The following is a 22,233-nucleotide window of genomic DNA, read 5'->3' as shown; positions in this document are numbered from 1 at the left end:
CAGCTTTAGTCCAGTGAACATTTCTGAGAGTCAGCCAGTCAGAAACAGTCTTACTCTGGGAAACACGTTTCTATAGCTAAAGTTAACACTCTAGCTTCTATGCTTCACACTTTTCCAAAACCTTGTGTAAGCTTTCTCCTTTGCTTGTAAACTATGTCTTATAAGCTCAGCACTCCCTTGCCTGAGCAAGCAATAAATTCAACTTACTGTTTTATATATTGAGTGATGAACTCTATCAGTATTTATGATCACCTATGATTATGTGATTTTTTTTGTTATTTGTTGGTTTATTGCTCATCTGTATTAGAACATGAGCTCCAAGAGGGCAGGCACACTGTTGCCTTCTTCACTGCTGGAATTTCATGCTGACATAGATGCCTAGTACATAATAACAACATCATAAATATTTGTTGAATGCATCTTTAGAGTAGGAATAATTGCCACTTAGCATAATATCTCCCCTGCTTAATATGCGCTTAATATATAAAAGGAATTCTGTAAAATATTAGTTAAATAAGTGAATGAATATGTTCATTGATCATGCATGTTTTAAAATATTTTTTAGAGATGTCCTTGAAGTTAACCAATGATTATTCAGATCTCTGTGGGTCCATATATATGTCATATATACTCACCTCTCTTCAGAAATACACTAGCTGAAAAGACGCCTACCTGCCTATTTGACATCTCCTTTTGGAAAACTTATGAATTACAAAATCGGTATGTTTAAAACTGATTCCATGCTCTTTATCCCCAGACCAGCCTCTTCTAATTTCCTCTCTGTCAGTAAATGGTGTAGGTTAGAAATTCCTTCTTCCTCAAATCTTCAATTTCAACCCAACATCAAGTAATGGTGATTTTACCCCCTAAATTTATCTTGAATTTGCTCACTTCTCTCCCTTTATGTGAGTGCCACAAGTTTGGGCTACCAATAGCTGTCACCTAAACTACTTAGTAACCTGCTAATTGGTCCATGAACATCCTTTCCTGCACTCTCCCCAATCTAATCTTTAATCAGTTAACTCTTTTTTTTTTAAAGATTTTATTTATTTATTTGACAGAGAGAGACACAGCAAGAGAGGGAACACAAGCAGGGGGAGTGGGAGAGGGAGAAGCAGGCTTCCTGCCAAGCAGGGAGCCCGATATGGGACTCAATCCCAGGACCCTGGGATCACGACCTGAGCCGAAGGCAGATGCTTAACGACTGAGCCATCCAGGCGCCCAGTTAACTCTTTTCTTATGAACTTTCATCAGATGCTTTGCTGATGAGACTGAGTCTAGAATCTTTAACATGGCCTTCAGGCCCTATTCATCCTCATCTTGTACCATATTCCACCCCACTGTCTAAACTTTAGTCACTGTCCTTCTTCAAGTCACATGAGATTGTCATGTCCTCCTCCATCACAGAACTTTTGCGAATGTTAGCACCTAAGCCAAACACATTCTTCCTTCTGACCCACTTATTCTTCGTATATTAAATCTACCATCATTCCCTCACAACCTGACCAAGTCATACCTCTGCCATACCTAGCACCTTGTCCATCTCCTGTAAACACTTGTGTTTGAAGTCTAACTTTTGTGTGTGCCATTATTGGATTAATGACAATCTCTTTTAACTATAAGTTCCACCAAAGGCATGGGTACTATATTTTTGGCATATGGGAGGGAGTCAGTAAATATTTATTAAGTTAATGAAAGAGTGAAAGAGAGAAGGAAAGAAAAAGAAAAAGAAAGAAAGAGAGAGAGAAAGAGAGGGAGGGAGGGAGGGAGGGAAGGAGGGAGGGAGGGAGGGAGGAAGGAAGGAAGGAAGGAAGGAAGGAAGGAAGGAAGGAAGAAAGAAAGAAAGAGAGAAAGAAAAAGAAAGAAAGAAAGAAAGAAAGAAAGAAAGAAAGAAAGAAAGAAAGAAAGAAAGAAAGAAAGAAAGAAAGAAAGAAAGAGAGAAAGAAAGAAAGAAAGAAAGAAAAAGAAAAAGAAAAGGCATTTGAAGCTGGTCAAGTCTTTCCCAGTACATGTCAGAATAAACAGTGGGGAGCCTGTGTTCTGAGAGGGTAGTGGGGTCAAGGAGAGGTAGTAAACCAGAAAACTGTGATGTACAGAGGGCCTTCCTCATTCTAGAGCTGCGTGCTTTTTACTGAAAATATTACTGAAGAGTGAAAGTCTTGCTAGTTGCTCATGGACTCATGTTTGGTGGGAAAGGAAGGAAAAACTAGAGTACAAAAGACATGTAAAGATCAATTTCACCTTTAATGAGGAAGAGGAGATAGGATGGATCTTAATTTGTTGTAGTGTGCAATTCAGGAGCAAAGTAATACAACAGCTTTTTGTTTAATATAGCCAATTTTGAAATAAGCACTGTATTCTAAGAAGGATTTTTATCTTTGGGGAGTCTCCATTAGAAGTAGTCATTTTTAAACCATTTAAATACTTTTTTTTAGATCCAAATGTTTGTCATGTTAAAATGTAGTATTTATAAGTAGTGTTTTTCTCCCATTTTGCCCTACCATGAGAGTGTCAAATGCTGCTGTTGTGACATAAATTACAAAAATCAGTTTAGAAATAAAAAATACAAGAAGATACGAAAGCAGATTCATCTTTAAGGAGAAAATTTGAGGAGGGGGAAAGATAGGGTGCCAGGCAGTCTTCCACATACTGCCTGATCTTCCTTTGTTTTTACTGCATTTTGTCCCCCACCAGGAATTCATATGAAGCATGGTGCCTGACATGTAATAAGCCCCCAGAAAATGCTAGCTATTTTTCTCCATTTTATTAGTTAATAAGCATCAGCTTTAAAAATGTCCCTTCCTTAGCTGGTTATGAATAAGTCACACACACATTAGTTAAAATAGATCAAGGGGAAGGAGAAGAAACACCGCAGTCCCCTCAACCGTCACCACAGCTCTCCAAAGTAACACATGGGAAACCTGAGAAAGTTGAGAAAGACTATAGGACCAATGTACAGAGGCGTGGCTAGCACACAGCAGACTCAAGAAAATGTCTATCACACACAGGACAGCCGTTTGCTTCTGTGACCCTACTGTTCCAACACTCAGGTCATACCAGTGACGCTGAGAGAATGGATGGGACCGCCAGGAGAAAGTTTGGGTTTGAAGCATGGTTATTTTTTGGTGTCAATGCTTAAACTATTCTGCTCCACCAGTCAATCTTTTATGGTTTGCTGCGGGATGCCAATGGAGGGGGCTCTCAGAAAAGGTGATTGTTTTCCTTTCCATCTTATATAACCTAGAACCCTGACCCCAGAACCCAGGACTAAATTGCTATTTGTGAGCTATCTTGGGAGCTTAACTGACACATACAGTGTTATTTCTAGATGAGAGATTCCTAATTCCAATTAATTTAGTAACAGATACTTGGAACACATTTCTGTTTCTAAGTGGGGGATTGCCTGGAGTTTCTCTGAACACCTTTATAAGTGGATAGAAATTTGGGTAGTCTTTATATAATTCTAAATTAGAGTCCAAATGGCTACATGGTGCTTTGCTTAAAACAAGTCTGTTTCCTCGTATCAGAAAGGGAAGAATTATCATCATTCCTAAAAAATAAATTCTAAAAATTTCTTCTTGTGTGGACTTTGGAAATGAGTGGATAACTAGATGTAGTTATCTAGAAGACTCCAAAAACTTTAAAGTAGAAGGCATTAATTAATTGAGTTGACTGTATGCCCTGACTTCTGCATTTGCCTCATGTGTTAAGGTTTTGTTTGTTTTTGTTTGCTTATTTTTAAGTCCTAGAATTGTGAATTTTTCAGAGCCCTATGTCCCTTTCTTGACTGAACTCACTGTAAATAGATAAAGTTCCTGCTCTATATCACTGCTTTTACTAACTGAGAAGTCTATTTATATGCTTATTTAAATATCTGGTATGCAGATGTATTTACAGCATACTTTGGTTTGTAAATATTAGCTTCCTTATGGAAATATTAGTTCCTTACCACTAGAACAAATTGATTTCATCTATCTTCCTCCTCATCTCTAAGCATATTATTTATCCAACTTTCAGCTTTTCTGATATAAACATGTCTCACTACAATAAGATTAATAAACAAAGTCAAAAGACTGCTTATGAAAAAATATTTTAGAAATCTAGTCCTTTTGATTAGTAACCAGCCTTAGTACCAGAAAAACTTCAAAGTGCTCTCTAAACATTGGATTTTCATCAGTGATGCTGCAAGCCTTAGTTCTCATCTTTCATGCTTACCCATGCAATAACTTCAAAAGGATTAAAAAGAAAGAATGACAATCTCTCAAAGCAGCCCTGTAATCTTGTCTTTAGCTATCATGCATTTATAACCAAATAATTGCTTCATTACATTATGCTTTAATAAATATAATAATTAACATTTGTTACCAAAAAAGCAAATATGCAAACCATTTAGAAATGAAATCCAGCGCCCATGGGATATCTAGAAGAAAATGGAAAAGAGTTAGACAGTGTCAAATATAGATATCTTCAAAGGGAAAGATATCATTTAAAGTTTTCTTTACTTACTGAAATATGTTCTTGCATATTTTATTGTTTTTGTTGTCTTGCTTATTATAATCCAGCCAGTGAATGTTCAAAGAACATAAAATCCTACAAATAAATAAAGTGAATATGAGTGCATTTACAAAAAGGCAACAATTAAGATCAGGAGTCTCACATGTAAGCTTTGATTATATCATGCAATTATGTTTCCCAGTGGTGTTCCAGCAACATGCGATTTATCAGTAGGAGGAAAATCAAAAAGTTTTAAGCTTGGCAACACTTTCTAGTTTTCAGAATACAAGTTACTTGGAAATCTTATCCGAATCAGCAGGGTATCATCAGTCAAAATCCTGGGTGATCAAGACAGTGCAGACTTGGATTGCAGGGTATTGTGTCAGTGCAGGAAGTTGCAATAGACACTGATTTTTGAACAAGTATTTCATACATCACCATGGACTATGTGGTTAGTGACTAGGTATTCATCTCAGGAAGTACCGAAAACTATACCAGAGGGAACTTGAGAAGGGGTAGTTAGAACTGTGGGTTGTGAAGTGGTAGCATCAAACCAGAGGAGACCAAACATTAGGTAGTACTTGTGAATTTTGCTGTTTGGATCAGTGAGTATTCTCATACCAGCAGCTTTCTGAAGGTCTCTCTCTCAGCACACGGTAACAAAATTTAATTTATTTAAAAAATAAAAACATAATTCTTCCTATCAAATTATATGTAGAAGTAAGTGATTTATCTTGGCAATACATGTGAGAAATTGTTTTAAAATCTATATTGCCCCCCCAAAAAAGGAAAAAAAGAAATGGATGGGAGCATTAGATATTCTCAGTGAGTATACTTCTCCCTGAGACAATGGAGTTAAAAAGTTATCTTTTCGATGACTGGGGTGTTATCTGGTCAGAGCTTCTCCAATTTATAGCGCATAGCAAATTGTTGACAGTACATTTTTACTGTCAGCCTGTTATGTAATATAAGTGGGTTTGGCAGATTAAAGATTATCTGTTTTTTAATATAAACATTAAGTACAGAGCTTAATCGGAAAGGCCAAATTAAGGTTTTGGGAAAAGAGCTGTGTGTGTGTGTGTGTGTGTGTGTGTGTGTGTGTGTGTGTGTGTGTGCGCGCGCGCGCGCACAAGCTTGGAGGGATTCGTGTTGAAGTGCTGAATGATTAAAAATGGGAAAGGTGAGCAGGAAGTGGCAAAGTAAAAGCCCTGTCAAGTGGATAGAGGATAATATGGAGAATAAGGAATGGAAGAAATATTAGGTCATAGGCAAGATTGACTGGAATTGGTTAGATTTATAAATGCAAATGGGAATTGAGGGTAAGTGACTACTTAGTAAGTATAAAAACCTAGCAATCCAAATATACAAATTCTACCTCCTACCAATGATAGGGAACCAATAAGTTAAAATTCCTGGAAAAATATATATTCTATATCAAACCCTAAGTATCTTTCAGTAATGCCACTAGGGACTTATTTTTAGTTAATCTACTTCCCAAGTGTCTTTAGAACAAAATGAGTAGATAGAGCCATTTTTCCCCCACAGCAGCACACATTAATATAACCATAAGATTTAGGATCCTAAAACCCTGAAGAACAGCAAAATATAAGAGGAAGAATGTAGGTTTATTTTAAAATTCCATGACTTTTTTTCAGAGCATTGACAATGGTAAGCAATGAGGGAGATATTAGAGGAAAAATCAGGAAAAGGAGATGGCCAAACATTTGGCACCGGTGTTACTTGAATTCTGTTCTCCTATCACCAATCTCCACACCAAGAAGAAAATATTTTAATGGAATTATAAATTGGAAAAAAAAGGACAAAGACATAGTATCTTTGTAATAATGGAAACTGATACATATTAACTCATTCCTGTGAATCCATGTATTCACGTTCATATTGGAAGGGCAAAACAACTGTACTGTTCACATTCTGAATGATCCTGGAGTCCCGGGATCGAGTCCCGCATCGGGCTCCCTGCTCGGCGGGGAGTCTGCTTCTCCCTCTGACCCTCCCCTCTCTCATGTTCTCTCTCTCTATCTCATTCTCTCTCTCAAATAAATAATAAATAAATCTGAATGTCACTTAATTCATTGTTAAACAATGAAACAGTCCTGAACTTTACCCAGGATAAATAATGTGATATTTACATATTTTCCAGTGAAAGCGAAAATGAGCCAAAAATCTAAATTGAAATTGAAAGAGAAGGGTAACTAAGGCTTTGAAGAGATAATGAGTAGGATTTGACAGGGAAGCAATTCTTGAGGAAGAGGGCATGAAGGCCAGTGGAGAAGGGCTGCCTATTAGAAATGCAGATTCCTAAATTCTGACTTCTGAAGAGTTGGTCCCAAACTAGCCTTCTATGCATAAACCTCATTGAGGTAAACATGTTGCTGTGCAAAACGAGATTGGCTCCATAGTAATTAACAAGAGAAGGGAAATAAATCACTCATACTCTTTAAGACCACACTTACAAAGAGAAAACAAGCACCAATCATCGCTGCTTTGACCGTCACATCTAGATCTGCAGGAACATGAATTCCGAAGTTGTCAGCATTGGTAAAGACATCATTTACAAATCCTGACCAGTACTTCGAAATCTTCCCAATTGTAAGCTTTTCATTAATGGTCTTCACCTTTGAAAAGAAAATAAGAGATGTTAAATCTAAACGTGAAACAAATGGTATCTTAGCATGTTTGCTTCAAGAGAGAGATGAATTATTTTATTCATCATCTGTGACAATTCTATGTCATTCATTCCTTTATATAAGCATAAGTTTGTAGATTTAACTTTACAGTTCACTCTTCAGGAATTTTGCTTTTCAGACAGTTGTCTAATTTATCCTAAGTCCTTTTTTTTTGCTTTTTGTATGCAGATTGAGAATATAATAGCAATAAATAATTAAGGTCAGGCTACCACAAGATGGCAGCAGGTACATAGTCTCAATTACATGGTCTAACCTTGAAGGTAATTCTATTACCTGAGGTCCAGATTTCAAACCTGAATTCTTCAATTAAAAAAAAAGAAAAGAAAAAAATATTTTTGATAAAGGTTTTAGATAAGATTTTCTAGAAGAAATTTCTAGATATAATTTGTAAACTTTTAAATTTTTATTGCTGAGATTTTATAATTACTAACATACTTAAATATCATCAGCCATTGCTTAATCTGATTTTTATATTATACTATATATTTACTAGGTAATTCCTTTATAACTAACTGGAAGTCCTATTTTTCACTAAAAAAATTCTCTGGGCAAATATGTCACACAGGAAATGCAAACTAATTTGACATCAAAAATCTATAGTCCTCAGCTAGAAGGAGTCTACAATTAAACTTTATTAACTATTTTGCTTGCCCTGTTTCTCATTCAAAGGCTGAAAGTGATTCAATATAAACTTTCACTTTCTGTATGGCGGGAGAAGATAGAAAATAGAGAAAGTTACTTAGGACATCCATTACTACAAATACTAAAACTTTTTTCTTTTTTTTTAAAAGATTTTATTTATTCATGAGAGAGAGAGAGGGTGAGAGCGAGAGAGAGCACGAGCATGGGCACGGCAGAGGGAGAGAGGGGCTCAGGCTCAATGTGGGGCTTGATCCCATGACCCTGGGATCAGGGCCTGAGCAGAAGGTAGATGCTCGACTGACTGAGCCACCAATGCATCCCAGTACTAAAATTTTTAAGTCTTAATCATAGGGCATATTTTTATCCTTTAGTTTTTGTTTTTTTTTTTAATTTGAGAGAGAGAGCAGGGGAGGGGCAGAGGGAAAGGGAGAGGGACAAACAGACTCCCCACTGAATGAGGAAACTATCCTTTAGTCTTAGGAAAGTCATGCCAAGTCCTTTTAGAGTGGACTGGAGTTAGAACAGCTCACTTCGCAAAATTTACATCATATTCTGGATGAACAGTGTTCCCCGAAGTCCCTCAGACTGAATGTCCTAGGTGGGATATACATGAATGTATAAAGAATGAAGGAAAGAATAACAAGTATACACTTTAAATTCGATCTGCTTTGCCTAAAATGTATTTCTAGGAAAGGCAGTTAAGATAGTTCATATTCTTACAATTGAATTTGCAACTTCCTATTGTTTTTTAACATTGAATTTACACAAATATGTTTATGTAAGTGTAGATTATTTTATAAAATGAAGTTAGCAGGTCTTCTGGTCATAGGTTCTAAATTAGTGATATTTTAATGGAATGTGCTTTTTAGATGAGATCTGGACTGGGATATATAACCACCAGAGCTACAGAAAAGAAGATATAATTTAGGGTGATTCTAAACTATATGTATTTGCTTTGTACCATGGGTGCTGTAATTCCACATAAATCAAAAAAGTTTTAGCATGTTTTTTTAAAAAAAGTCTTGAACTTAGTATCACTGAAATTATGAGTTATTATTGGCATGCACAATATGGACTTATTACATTATTTCACAAGTATATTATCTTCTAAATTTATTTCAGAGATACTTCAGGATTTGAATATCTTAAAATTGAATTGTGTTGCAAAAAATCAGGACCTAAGTGAAACCTTCCTTCATTCTGTCAACCATACCTCAAAATCCACATCGCCAAAACAGCCACATGTTGCACAAGGACCAACAACTTTCAAAATATCTTCTTTGTTTGCATTTTGGATTGTGAATTTAGGCAGAAAGGGGTCCCACTTCTGTGCAACATAACCAACTATAGTACCAGGAGGGGCTTGGATTTCTAACTGTAAGAAGAGACAATAATAAAATAAGATTTTTTTCCCAAGGTTATTGTATTTTTATTTTACAACAATGTCAATTTATTCTAAACAATAACTTTTATGACATTATTTTTGTATTCTACAAAATATTCTAAATCTCTGCTACAAGGAAACAGCAGTGGATTTTTTTCCCCATTATTTTATAGAAACAAAGAAATTCACTGTATAGATATGTTTGGCATTATTCACTAAAGGTCCATGTCTTTAATCTTACTTCCCTGAAGACAACCTATCCCAGAATTGTCTTCTGACCGTGGGACGCTGGCTTCTTTGCCATTTTTGTTCCTAGCATGGCAGTTGGTCAAGCATTGAAGCTGTTTCCCATGAGGTATTTCCAATCTACTCCCTCTCCTGTGTTGCCACAACACACATCTATTTTTATCCCTCACTTACCAATTATTAGCTATTCATGATTGTTTTCCCTTCAGGCTGTCAACTTCTAGCTTCTCTGTGTTCAATTAAAAACAAATGCTTCTTTGTGAAGGTACCATTTTACATACCAATTTGATTTCTGTTTAACTTTTTCCAAAGCATTATAGACTAGCAATTGCATTTTCAGGCTTTACTTTAGTATTTTACCCATTACCTTCATTTCCTTAATTTCTTTATTTTTCATCATATTGTATTTCAACATATTTATGTAGTCAAATCAAATTCGTTGTGAAATAAACTAGAGGTGGGTAAAAATATTGAAAATTGTTTGCTTTTAAATCAAACCAACTCCTATAATCTGTTTACCTTTTGTCTTTTTTTAATTTATTAAGTTCATAGTCTTATGTGTATATCTGTAGTGTTCTTGGATCAACAGAGGTGGTTTCAATGAGAGTGCTTAGAATTATGTAGATCTGACTGGTCAAATCACTAAGTTGTACAGCTGAAAGTAATGTAACTTTGTGTGTCAACTATACTTAAATTAAAAAAAAAACACTAAAAAGAAAGAATTATATAGATTTGTCCTGGGATCACTTTTTAAATAACTGGTTTGATTTTGACCAAATTTTTAAAAATTATTAACAGGTTTCAAGATACATCTTACTTTTCATTTATGTGACATTGGGCTACTATGAAATAAAACATTAATTATCAGAAACTTTCAAATAGGTATATTATACTGACTATACCATCTTAGAGCATATTAGATCTTTTTATAAGATTTATTTATTTATTTATTTGAAAGAGAGAGAATGAGAGACAGAGAAAGAGCGCACATGAGAGGGGAGAGGGTCAGAGGGAGAAGCAGACTCCCTGCTGAGCAGGGAGCCTGATGCAGGACTCGATCCAAGGACTCCAGGATCATGACCTGAGCCGAAGGCAGTAGCTTAACCAACTGAGCCATATTAGATCTTAAATATCCTCAGTAAGAGGATGAAGATTCTTGGACTCCATGTTTGAGTACCTGCTCCATTTTATCATTTAGCCAGGCAACTGCCTATAGTTGGAGAATTAGCTTCAATATATATTGCTAGAAACTTCCTCAATTAACCCCCATCCATATTAATATTTCTCATCATGCCAAGTAGAGTACTTAAACATAGGTCCTCAATAGAGAAACCATTTTTTTTCTTTTTTTGAGAAACTGGGGTTTGAATAAGGACAGTGGATCAAGTCCCATTCATAATATTTTGTGGATGTATAAATTACCTCCAATCCCTAAAGCCCCAGTTTTCTCAATTGCTAAATGTGGAGAGTAAAACCTATTCTCTCTAGCTCATACAGATGTTATGATATCAAAGATGTTAAAGTAAACGTTCCGTATCGACTTAACTGCATTATGTCAACGAAAGTTATTATTGTAGATCTATTATATAATGACGAAAATCTATTATATATTAAAATAATTAAATGACTCCCTTCAGAACAATAACGCAGTCTTTGTCACAGTTTGAAGTTTGTCATAAATGGATGAATGGGATGTGAGATTCTGTACTAAAAATAATACCTAACCAAGAGAACACCCTGAAAAAGTTTAGTATTATCTCAGCATTTTTTGAACTTTGCTACAGTTAGAGAATGCAAAGGGTAGATTTGCTTAATGGTGGATCTCAGAGATATTACAATTAGGTGCCTAATACAGAGATTCAAGAGGATGTGCCCTATTTACATGACACATTAGCTGTCTTTACCCATTCACGGAAGCCACTATAGTTTTTGGTTGGAAAGAAGAAAAAAACAAAAACAATAAGCTAGTGAATCACCAAGTCCTTAAGCTATTCTGATCCTAAAGGAGCAAGAAGCAAATTACTAATTCAAACAATCGAAAGGTGAATTGCCTTATGGCTCCAGATGAATGCCATTTATTAAATAATTGCTAATCTTTTCAAACATAGAAAAATAAAAGTACACGCACAGCCAATGACTAACCTCTTGAAGGTAGAAAGGGAACCAGCAGCTGTTACACCTCAGAGGCCTGTTTACTGTAATCACCTCCCGACCTGAGTTATCTGTGATCTTCAGAGTGCAAGATCGCAGCGTGGAACAGAAGGTACGATTGAAGCAGATGCTTTCCTCCACTGCAAAGTAAATTCTTTGCCCCAGGCTGTTTTTAATCTCATATTTGTTGGCGGTCTCAGTGCCAAGGATCACTAAGGGAGGAAAAAAAATCATCAAAACAATACTATTGCCTAGAATCAAATCTTTAAATAAGTAAAAGGGGTAGTATTATTAAAAGAAAACAGAATCACTGACTAATAAGTATATGGTAACTTCTTCACCCAAATCTACTTCCATGCTCTAAAATTTGAGGACTTAGCTATGGAAATCAAAGTACCGAGAACAAAGCTGTGCAACGACTAAATTTTGATTTCAGATATATGACCTACTTGGAACATGTAGTTCCACTTTTCAACTGAAGAAACAAGTCTGTAAAGAATCAAATCCTCAAATAATCCTTCTATCATTGCTGTGGAATTTATTGGAACAACTCACAGCATAGTAATGGTTTTGTTTAAGATCTATTTAACAGTGTATCTACAGCTGCATGCTATCTTGCTATCTGTTTATTACAATTTTGACATATTTTAGATATAATATAGAATATTAAGGACAAAAAATACTCAAGTAATTTGAATTCAGTTAATCATTGTTGTAAATCTGTGTATTATTAAATAACAAGCCATTTGATGAATCACCAATTCAATGATAAAACAAAAAATTGTGTTCGAGGGGTTTCTGTTATTTATTTATTTATTTATTTTTGGTTTTGTCTCAAGTTTTTATTTAAATTACAGTTAGTTAACATGCAGTGTAATATTAGTTTCAGGAGTAGAATGCGTTTTGTTCTTTAGTTTCAATCTTGATTTCCATTTCTGAAATCATTAAGGAAATGAATTACTAACAAGCATTGAAATGATCAAACATCTTTTATTATTTTAAGATAAAAATAATGTTAGATTCCTGACAACAATATTACCAAAGACTTGGAAAGTTTTATGCTTTTAGGTTTATCTATATCAGACTAACAATTTACTTTGAGTGTTTATTTTAAAAAGGAGACCTACTGATCTTTTTGATTTAATTTTATCCTCAACATTTAACTTTATTATGAGATATTTAAATATAACAAAATTTCTGAAGCCTAAAATATTTTTAACAGTTTTAATAAGTATAGAATATAATACACTTACTTCCAAGAAGCTCCACCTGCTGGTGTATAATTATCAGGTCTAACTGTTAAAGAATGACATAAAGGAAATAAAAAGCATTACATCACACTTTGAAAACCTTTGGAGATATTACTATTAACGTGTTTAACACATTAAAGTCGGTAATTTTCATGTTCTTTACCAGGAAATGGTTGAAAACAGCTCACATTTTATAATGAAAAAGATGATATCTTTTGTATTCAAGTAAAAATAAAAAAAAAAAATACAAGAACCCTGAGAATTCCAAGGCAGAATTGCCCAGAATAAGATTAGGAACTGTGGTTAACTCTGTGTTCTTTCTGTGATAAAGGGATAAAAGAGTAACTCTTGGAAACAATACCTGAAGATTTTTAAAGAGTCTCTGAATAATAATGCCTAAAATTTTTTTAAACTCATTTTTTTAAGCAATGATCTGAATGCCTGGCCTCCCCTCTCCACCCTGCCTAACTTCTCTTTCACTCTCAACTCATTCCTCACAGAAATAAGATGTCTTTGTTAAAGCAGAGAGAGGTCATTCTGTAAATTGTTCTCACTCATACTTTCCTCTGGACTAGAAAAACAACAACAACAACAACAACCAGAAATCTTACTGGTACAAACGAAATACCCATTTAAGCAGAATAAATTTTGCCACTAACAGCTGACATAATAAAATTTGCTTTATGTAATTAAAAATGAAGTTAGTTTACAGAGATAAAGTACTCATAGATAGTTAAGAAATGACTATATTAAAAAGTATACAATGCAAATGTTTAAAGGAAATATTAAAATATGTTCTTTGAATGAATTTTATTTTTCACTAAGGTAAATTCATGAACGCTGAAGACCATTGTCTTCTCCAACACTTCATTTTCTCTTTTGCCTCTAAATTTCTTCACTTTATTCTCCCTTCACTTTAATAAACTCACTGGTGACCATTAAACTGAAATAGTCATTAGTAATATTTGGTATTGATTGGGCCTTACAAACCCGGAAAATTTGAAGTTATATTATTTCCTGCATTCTCCTTGTATATCCTGAGGTGCAGGTAAAACTGCTGGAATGGGATTTAAACCCAGATCTTATTGCTTGCCACCAATTTTGACATGCTTTCTACTCTGTTGTTGTATTGGCATCACTAAACTAATCTTAGGAGCTGGGATAAACAATTCTTAATTGATACTGTGGAACTTCTGAGTACCTTTTTTTCCTAATTTCTCTAACCTTTTATACATCCCAACCTCTGTGATAGTATTTGATTTGATCTGTCTCTGTGGGAAACCACCCTGGATTTGAGGGTCTTGTTTTGATCTTGCAATTTCCTTTAAGTAGTCCTGGGCCACTTATAAACTATGGTCCTAATAAGCCCTTTCCACGCTTTGCTATTAAATGATGGGCTAGGAATTGTTGGAAACTTTAGACAGATTGAATCATATATTCAGGTATCAGGGCAAGTAAAGCACTGAAGTGTGAAAGCCATAGAGTGGAAATCTAATGACAGCCTTGGATATACAGCTTAAGAATAAATTCTCAAATATAATTTATTAAGTTTACAGGTATCAGTGATTCCCTTTAATATATGTACTTCAAAATAAATTAGATCTATACATGTGTCTTTGTAGACTTTAACTCACTACTCCTACCTCTATGTGACTAAATTATAATAATTGTCCTTTGACACTAGTAAGATAAAATGATATTGACTATTATGAACATGTTAATCCAGAGAGAGATCTCTAGTTTATTCTTAGGTTTAGCTCTACATGAATGACTTAAATACACACACACATATACATCCATATATATATATATATATATTGCATACACATATACATATATGCACATGTACACAAATACATATGTACATGTGTATATATGTATTTATATGTTTATATACATACCTGAAAACTTATTTTCAAATTGTTAATAGAAATAAGATTTTCATTAGTCATTGGATGGACTTGATTAAAGGAGAATAGATGAGTTTTTATATTTGTACTTTGATTTTTTAACTTAGAAGGATTTTGTATATTTTGTATATTTTCCTATTTATTGAAAAATGTACTATTTTCAAATGCTCATGATTTTATTTAATTCTTATGGTTTTTAGATAAAATTTAACACATAAAATTAATTATATATATATATATATATCTTACAGACTTGTGGTATAAAACATTTAAAATGCTCATTTATCCTGTTGTAAGTACACTGCTTTAAAGCAAGGAAGTGTTCTTTTAGTGTAAGGTGAATAAACTACCTTTCCCTTTGAAGTATACTATTCACCGATTTGTGGCATATTTTTATTTTCTGAAAAAGATTACCAAAGGTATTATGTCTGGAAAATTGACTTCATTTTAGAACTGAAGCCAATGAGTTCATATCTCTATTTATGGAATGTAAAAAAAAAAAAATTCATGTCAAGCATCTGGCTCCGGGTGTGTCATCATTCATGGATGGAAGCAGAATATGTGATGACCATATGTGATCATCAAACCTCAGCCCTCTGGCACTGGTATATCACTTTTATACTTGGCAAAACCTTGTCTGACAACATTCCCAAACAGCTTGCAGCAGTTAATCAACTCTAGTCAGCTATTACAGCTGATCCTTTCTGCAGATGGAAGATGGTAGGTTAGCTTTTCCAGCTCTTTTACATATCTCCCTGAGCTCTCCAGTCTCTGAAGTACATTTGTCTGCCAATGGGTTTCTGGAGAAGGCATCTGCAATTATAAACATTTTCCCAGGAACATATGCTGCATGCAGCTTAAACCCTATCAGGCATAACAGAAATCTCTTGTACCTTAAGGGAATTAACACAGAGATTTGATTTTGATAAAGGAGATAGACTTTATAGTTTGAAAGAATGCCAAACAAGCTGAAAATAGCAGCAGATGTGCTGACATCTCAATATTAGCATATTTCCAATCTTTTGCGGGATAAAATCCAAAAGCAACAATAATATATATAAATATAATTGCTTTTTATGTGCCACATAATTCAGATGATGGTATTTCTTGATTGATTTATTATAAGGCTTGAATCACTGCTCACCCTCCAATGATTATATCTAATAATAATATGATCTTTTAGGCAAATCAGCCTGGAGATGCAACAGTATCAAAGACAATGATGTTAACTTGGTAACTTGCTTTCCCTTGGATTTATAGACACCTTTTGAGATTCAGTTGAAGACACTGAACTCTCAGATCATTACGGAAGTCTCTCCTGAGTTCTTAGATCCTTAACAACATTTCTCTCTTCTACGCACCTGCACACATTACAACTGTGTGTCTGGCTTTAGTACATAGCTTTGCACTTTTTGTCAACATTTTTGCAGTCCATTTAGGTTGCAGAATGTTTGGTTTTATGCTTTTTATATGTCTTGATGATAGCAAGTACTCAATAAATATCCTTTAATTAAATAGCTGTAGGTGACTAGACATGTCAGACAATTCCTTGAGGATACATTTGCTTATACCTTGAGCAATGAGCAGAAGGAGGATAAATGTGCTAAAGAGCTCCATCAAAAATGTTTAGTGTCATCACTCTGCCAAATAAATAAGGAAAATAGAAGTGGGAATAAAAGAGAATAAATTTCTTTCCAAATAATAGAGATAATTTTTTTTCATAATTTCATGATTTATACTGCTTTTCTCACTTCAATAAGTGATTTGTTGAAGTTCTTCAACTGTGGTTGAAAAGCAAGAAACCAAGTCTGTATTCATTTTAAGGGGTGAAAGTGTGTAGAAATAAAGAGATAAAAACACCTGGCTTAAATATTCTAGACCAGGAGGGAGACTGCCTGGCGGAGGGAGAGTTGGCTGCCACACTTGGTTCCCTGGGTTGGGAAGTGAGACGTGAAAGCTGTGGTCAGGGTCTGGAGCTCCAGGAAGAAAGCCAGGCAAACCTCTACTTCTTTGGTTCTGTGCATCTGCAAGAGAATGAAAACCTCAGCCTATATTTAAATTTAGGCCATTTCACTGAGTTTTTCTCATAGTATTTGTTACTTCTGAATTCAGAGGGTCAACGGTTTCCTTCATCTTCCCTATTCACTGTTGCCATCACTTACCCCCTAAGCCAGAGAAAAAGGAATGCAGAAGACAGCTAATAGTAGTTGTGAGAAAATGTTGGATAATTTGGGCAAACTAAATGATTCCAAAAATATATTTTTGAAAGCAAGTTAAACTGTTTAAAGAGCTGAAAAATTATAAACTCTAAAAGAAAAAGAAATGGTTAAAAGAACTAGATATTCTTTACTCATAAAAGGATAAACTTAGACATCAGTTTTGAATCATAATTATCAGTTTCAAGGCATATTCTCCCTTCCTCAAATATTATGAGGGTACCTTGTAATTTCTGAGAATATTTTGTCTCTTTTTATCAATCCTACTGCTATGGCTAGGTTTAATTCAGGGGTCCTTACTGTTTAGGCTCTACCAGACCACCTGGAAGGCTTGTTAAAACACACATTCCTGGGCCCCACTCCAGAGTTTCTGCTTAAGGAGTTGGGGCAGGAGTGAGGCTTGAGAATTTGCATTTCTATTAAGTTCCCAGATGAGCTAATGCTGCTGTTCTGACCATATACTTTGAGAGCTAATGGTTTAATTCTACATACTATGAGAATATTCAAGCTAATTTATGAGCTTAAGGGCAGTATAATATCTAATGAAGCTTTGATTTCTCAGTATTTTGTATAAAAGCATCTAAACATTTTTGACAGTGTGAATCCTTTTGTAGCTTACTTAACATTACAAAAGATAAAATAATTACACTTTTCTATAATGTTTGGCTTTGATTTTTTTTTTTTTTTAGAGACTCACCTGTTTTCTATATTATTGCCAGGTAAAACTGTTACTATTCCAATTATCTGTTAAAGTGTAGATATTTGCTATATATCCTGCATTAGTCAAGGAACCCATGTAGTATTATGCATAAGATGTAATAATGTGTGGAACAATCTCATTTTTTAAAAAAATTATAAATTACTGCCTTTCTACTATCATTTTTTCCTTTTTCTTTTCACATGATTGCCATTTAGATTTCTCCCTCATTAGATACCATTTTTTTCCAAAGCCCATCAGAGTTTTTATTCCTCATCTTTATTAACCCATAAATTATTGGAGTTCTCACATTTGCATTCATTTAGTTTGACAACACTATGCTGTCCTAGATTGAGCGTAGGTATGGATCAAGATTCATGACAGGTATTTTCAAATATTAGAGGGACCATTATGAAAACAAGTAATTCACACTATTCTAAAGACATATGAATGGGAAGGACAAGGAAAATGGTCTACTATAAGGAGAAGTTTATAACAGTGGCACAACACAAATTTGAATAAGTACTCTTATTGTACATATACTAAAGTTGGAGTGACATCTATATAATTCACAGTAGATTAGAATGGTCTCTCAGTCTCTCCCGAATTCATGTAAGTTGTGTGTATGTAGGGGTGTATTTTTCAGAATTTTTAAATCTGTAAAACATAAATTTGAAGAAAGGACTGAGTTTCCTTTGGAGATAATAAATTCGCCCCTAGTAAGAGAATTCAAGCATAGCCTGAATGTTAAGAAGAAGTTGGTCCCAAATTTTTAGAGCCTAGCCTGAATGAGTTCTTGGAAAGGGATTAAACAAACAAACAAACAAAACAAAACAAAACAAACTGGTGAAGGAACATGGGCATCCAAGGAATGGTCCTTTGAACACTGACATAAACTATTTGCAGTAATAATTGGCTCTTTAAGTTTGTGTAAACATGTAGTGTTAAGGAGAAACAATTGCCAGGTGATTCATTTGTTTATTTAAACTTCAGTTTGTAGGAATGGATGAAGATAGGTATTTAAGTTTGTATTGGTCTGTGACATTTAGAATTTGGACATGCTTTAGTGTTAGGACCATATGGAAACAAACTTGTCATTTGGCCTCATTAAAATAGAGCTCCATATAGAGGCACTTGGGTGGCTCAGTTGGTTCAGCTGCCGACTCTTCACTTCAGCTTGGGTCATGATCCCAGAGTCTTGGGATCAAGCCCCACGTTAGGGCTCTGTGCTCAATAGGGAGTCTGCTTCAGGATTCTCTCTCTCTCCTCCTGCCATCCCCTCGCTCTCTCTCTCTCTCAAATCAATAATTAAATCTTTAAATAAATAAATAAATAAAATAAGATAGAGTTCCATACTAAGAATATTATAGCAGTTTGCTTCCCACAGGACCCATCCTGAACTTTTCACATCTGGGCAGACAAAAGCATAGGGGCTCCAGTACTCCTCTTGCTTTGGAGAAGGTGGCCTAAATGAAACCTCCATTAGCAAACTGGAGAGGAAGACTGTGTAACACCATGTCTGATTTGGGAGAGGAGCTGATGACCAATACAGCAAGGTCAACTGGAAATAGTAACATGGAACAAACAATCCTTTCTTTAGCTTAGTGCCAAAAGCACTGTTGTCATCAGCTTTCAGAGAAAAATAGAGGCAAAATTATGATCTAGGGAAAACCAGTTCATAATGATAAAATTTAGGATAGAAGTTCATCCTGGGTGTGAAGTTGTATGACTGTTGACCAAAAAAGGGAACTTTATGAGGTGCCAGAAATGTTCTATATCGTAATTTTGTTGGTGGTTACACAAGTTCATCCTTGTTTTAAAATATCATGAACTTAAGTTTGGTGTTCTTTACGCACTTTACTGTATGCATGTTATCCTTCAATTAAAAAAAACACATATGGGGTCAATTTCTAATAATAGGTGGCAGAAGATAATTAGATTCTCTCTCGTCAATTTTATTGTTAGAAAGATTAGCAAATTACTCCAGTTCTATCTTGTAAGCTACGTCTGCCTTGACAAAATGCAGATTATTGAGTGTCTTGGAAGTGGCTCTACATTCTGGACCCAGGTCTTTGGGTCCTGAGACCTCAAAGCAGGTCCAGAAGCAGTGATGCCCTGGGGGCCCAGGGCAGATCATGTCAAAAAGTCTGAGTAGAGTCTCAGCAGGAAACTCTTGGAATCACCATTGTGACATCACTTGCTTCCTTTTCTGAGATTTCAGTTCATATTGGAGCAGCTTTTAAAGATAGCTTCTGTTCAGTTTAGGTCATCCTGGAAACTCCTGTCTTTCTCAAACTTAAAATTTGGGACCATCTTGTTCTTAAATTGTGTTTATTTATACTAAATCAGGGGACTCCAGACCACACAAGTATTTCTTCAGTTCTAATGACATCCAGTATTCACACTGTCCTTTGGTTTAGTGGTGCTGATTAAACTGCCCACAAAATGTGTGAAATATCCAATTACCCTGTATTCCCTGGAAAATAATAATTGCCAACACAGTTCACGGGCCAGAGAACTTTCACAATGTTATAAATATGTCCTGCAACATACTTGAAGAAAACTGTCTGCAAATATGTTTTAGGTAAATAATGATGATAATCTGACTTGCCCTCTCAAGCCAGATTTCTGATTCAAAAGGAAGGTTCATTTTTCATTTCCTTTAAATGGGGTCTCTAACAGATATTTTGCCCACTTCATGTGCTAAATAATTTGAGTAGGTTTCAGGAGTATTAGTTTTCCACCTGAAGTTTTGCCTCTAAGTTTAGTGGTTGAGTCTTTAACATTACTGAACATCACTGCTTTTTTGGTAGATTAATCATATTTTGATCTTACTATTGCTTTCCAGTCACAAGTTTCTTCAAAGACTCAGACTACCAGATAAAGAAGGAACTCTTTTGAATTTCTATCTGGCTTTGAATTTCTATCTACTCTTTTAAAAATGTATAACTAGCTTATAAATATTTCATATAGTCTGCAACTCTTTACCTTACAGGCTATGGTTGTTGCTGTAACTCTTATAAAGTGATGAAGTGTTTTGTATTAAGTGTTGGTGTCAGTCTTAAATGAAAGAAAAGACTTGTCAAGATTTCTTTTGTTTGCTTTCAAATATAAAAAAATGAGGCACACATATATTAAAATTCATGATTTTGTTGTTTCATGTCTATAATTTACAATTTGTTTGAGCTTTCTCCATGATACTCAGGGACTGGTGTACATTAAATGTTGAATTGTTCCATATTAAATAGCATCCCAAAGTGTGTTTTGATAAAGAAAGCAAATAAGTATAGATGCTTCTTTGAATGCTTCATTAATTTAATTTAGGATATTTTAAATTGGTGGACTCTATTATCCTATTTGTAATTAGGTTAAAAGGTTTCTGCCAATTATACTAATCATAATTCTTCATGCTAAAACTTTTTATTATAGGCTAGAGTTTAATGGTTTGTTTTGATAATGGAATGAAACACATTATAATCTCATTTTTAATATAGTTTCATAAGTGTTTTTAGTGAGATTGAAATTTATTACTTTCAAAAACAACCATATACCTTGTCTTTTGAGAAGTTATTTAAGGTAAGACAGTACTGATGATATTTATGCAGTTTTAGGAACTTGAGGGAAAAATTCCCAGCTCCCCCCCCAAACAAAGTCCCTAATTAATCTGCTTACTTAAATTAGTTATTTTCTGTTTGCTTTTATATATATAATTTACTATCAAAGAATTTTGGAAGATTTTTGTTTCATAATTCAGTAATATTTACTTCCATTAAATTTATTAGAATTTACCAATAACACATATTCAATTCTTTATAATAAATTGCTGTATCACACATTTTAAACAACAAATGGGAAATTTTAAAAATACTGAACTGTACTTTAACACTTTTTAACTTATGTGTGAAAAGATTTCTTCAAATCCCTTTAAACTTGGAATATCAACCTGTCCTTGTGTTTGGCATTAAATATTGCCCTTTTAAATTCTGCTGTGCAGCCTTTCTTATTAATTCACTATATTTATATTCATGATAACCAAAACGTTGTTTATATCTTAACTTTTACATTGAATCAGATAGTGTTTTTTTTAATTTAATGGAACACACTCCTTGAAGTTAAAAATTCCAGTGTTCAAAAGTGATAAATGACAGGTTTTAAAGTGTCAATCTCACCGATTGTAAAATCCCTACAACTGAGTATTTTTAGTCATAAATAAAGAAAAATTTGTTAGCTAGCTATATTTACTCTTACCTTTAGAGGCCATGAAGATGTCTGAGTCACTTCTTCAAAGGCAGCCAGGTTAAAAGAAAAGGCTTTTCTTGTTGCAGCAAGGAGAAAAACACAGCATGCGTAAAACTTCAGAAGGTGTCTGTCTACTTCATGTCAGCTTACAAATAACAGAGGAAGGGAGTGCCTTACTGTTTCCAGAGTGTTGTATTTTATCACTTTGGACGACAGGGGGAGACGAAGCTATCACCAAAGGTAAATGCTGCTCAAACCATCCTATCTCTTGGTGGCTGAAGGAACAATTTAAAAAT

General features: G+C 34.5%; 1 protein-coding gene across 1 annotated transcript; it reads right to left on the bottom strand.

Annotated features, from left to right (window-relative positions):
* Window positions 1-4,551: 4,551 nt before the first annotated feature.
* Window positions 4,552-21,959, bottom strand: PLSCR5 (phospholipid scramblase family member 5). The gene is made up of 7 exons (XM_028103189.2): window positions 21,947-21,959; window positions 16,646-16,809; window positions 12,879-12,921; window positions 11,617-11,837; window positions 9,058-9,219; window positions 6,969-7,130; window positions 4,552-4,590 (listed from the first exon to the last, which is right to left on the bottom strand). The coding sequence occupies exons 1-7, from the start codon at window positions 21,957-21,959 to the stop codon at window positions 4,552-4,554; spliced, it is 804 nt and encodes a 267-aa protein (XP_027958990.1).
* Window positions 21,960-22,233: the final 274 nt, after the last annotated feature.

The sequence above is a fragment of the Eumetopias jubatus genome, unplaced genomic scaffold (genome assembly GCF_037043125.1).
Source record: "Eumetopias jubatus isolate StellerSeaLion01/CBP00866 unplaced genomic scaffold, mEumJub1_p1.0 scaffold_1, whole genome shotgun sequence".
Classification (NCBI taxonomy): domain Eukaryota; kingdom Metazoa; phylum Chordata; class Mammalia; order Carnivora; family Otariidae; genus Eumetopias; species Eumetopias jubatus.
This window is presented reverse-complemented; position numbering and strand designations above follow the sequence as displayed.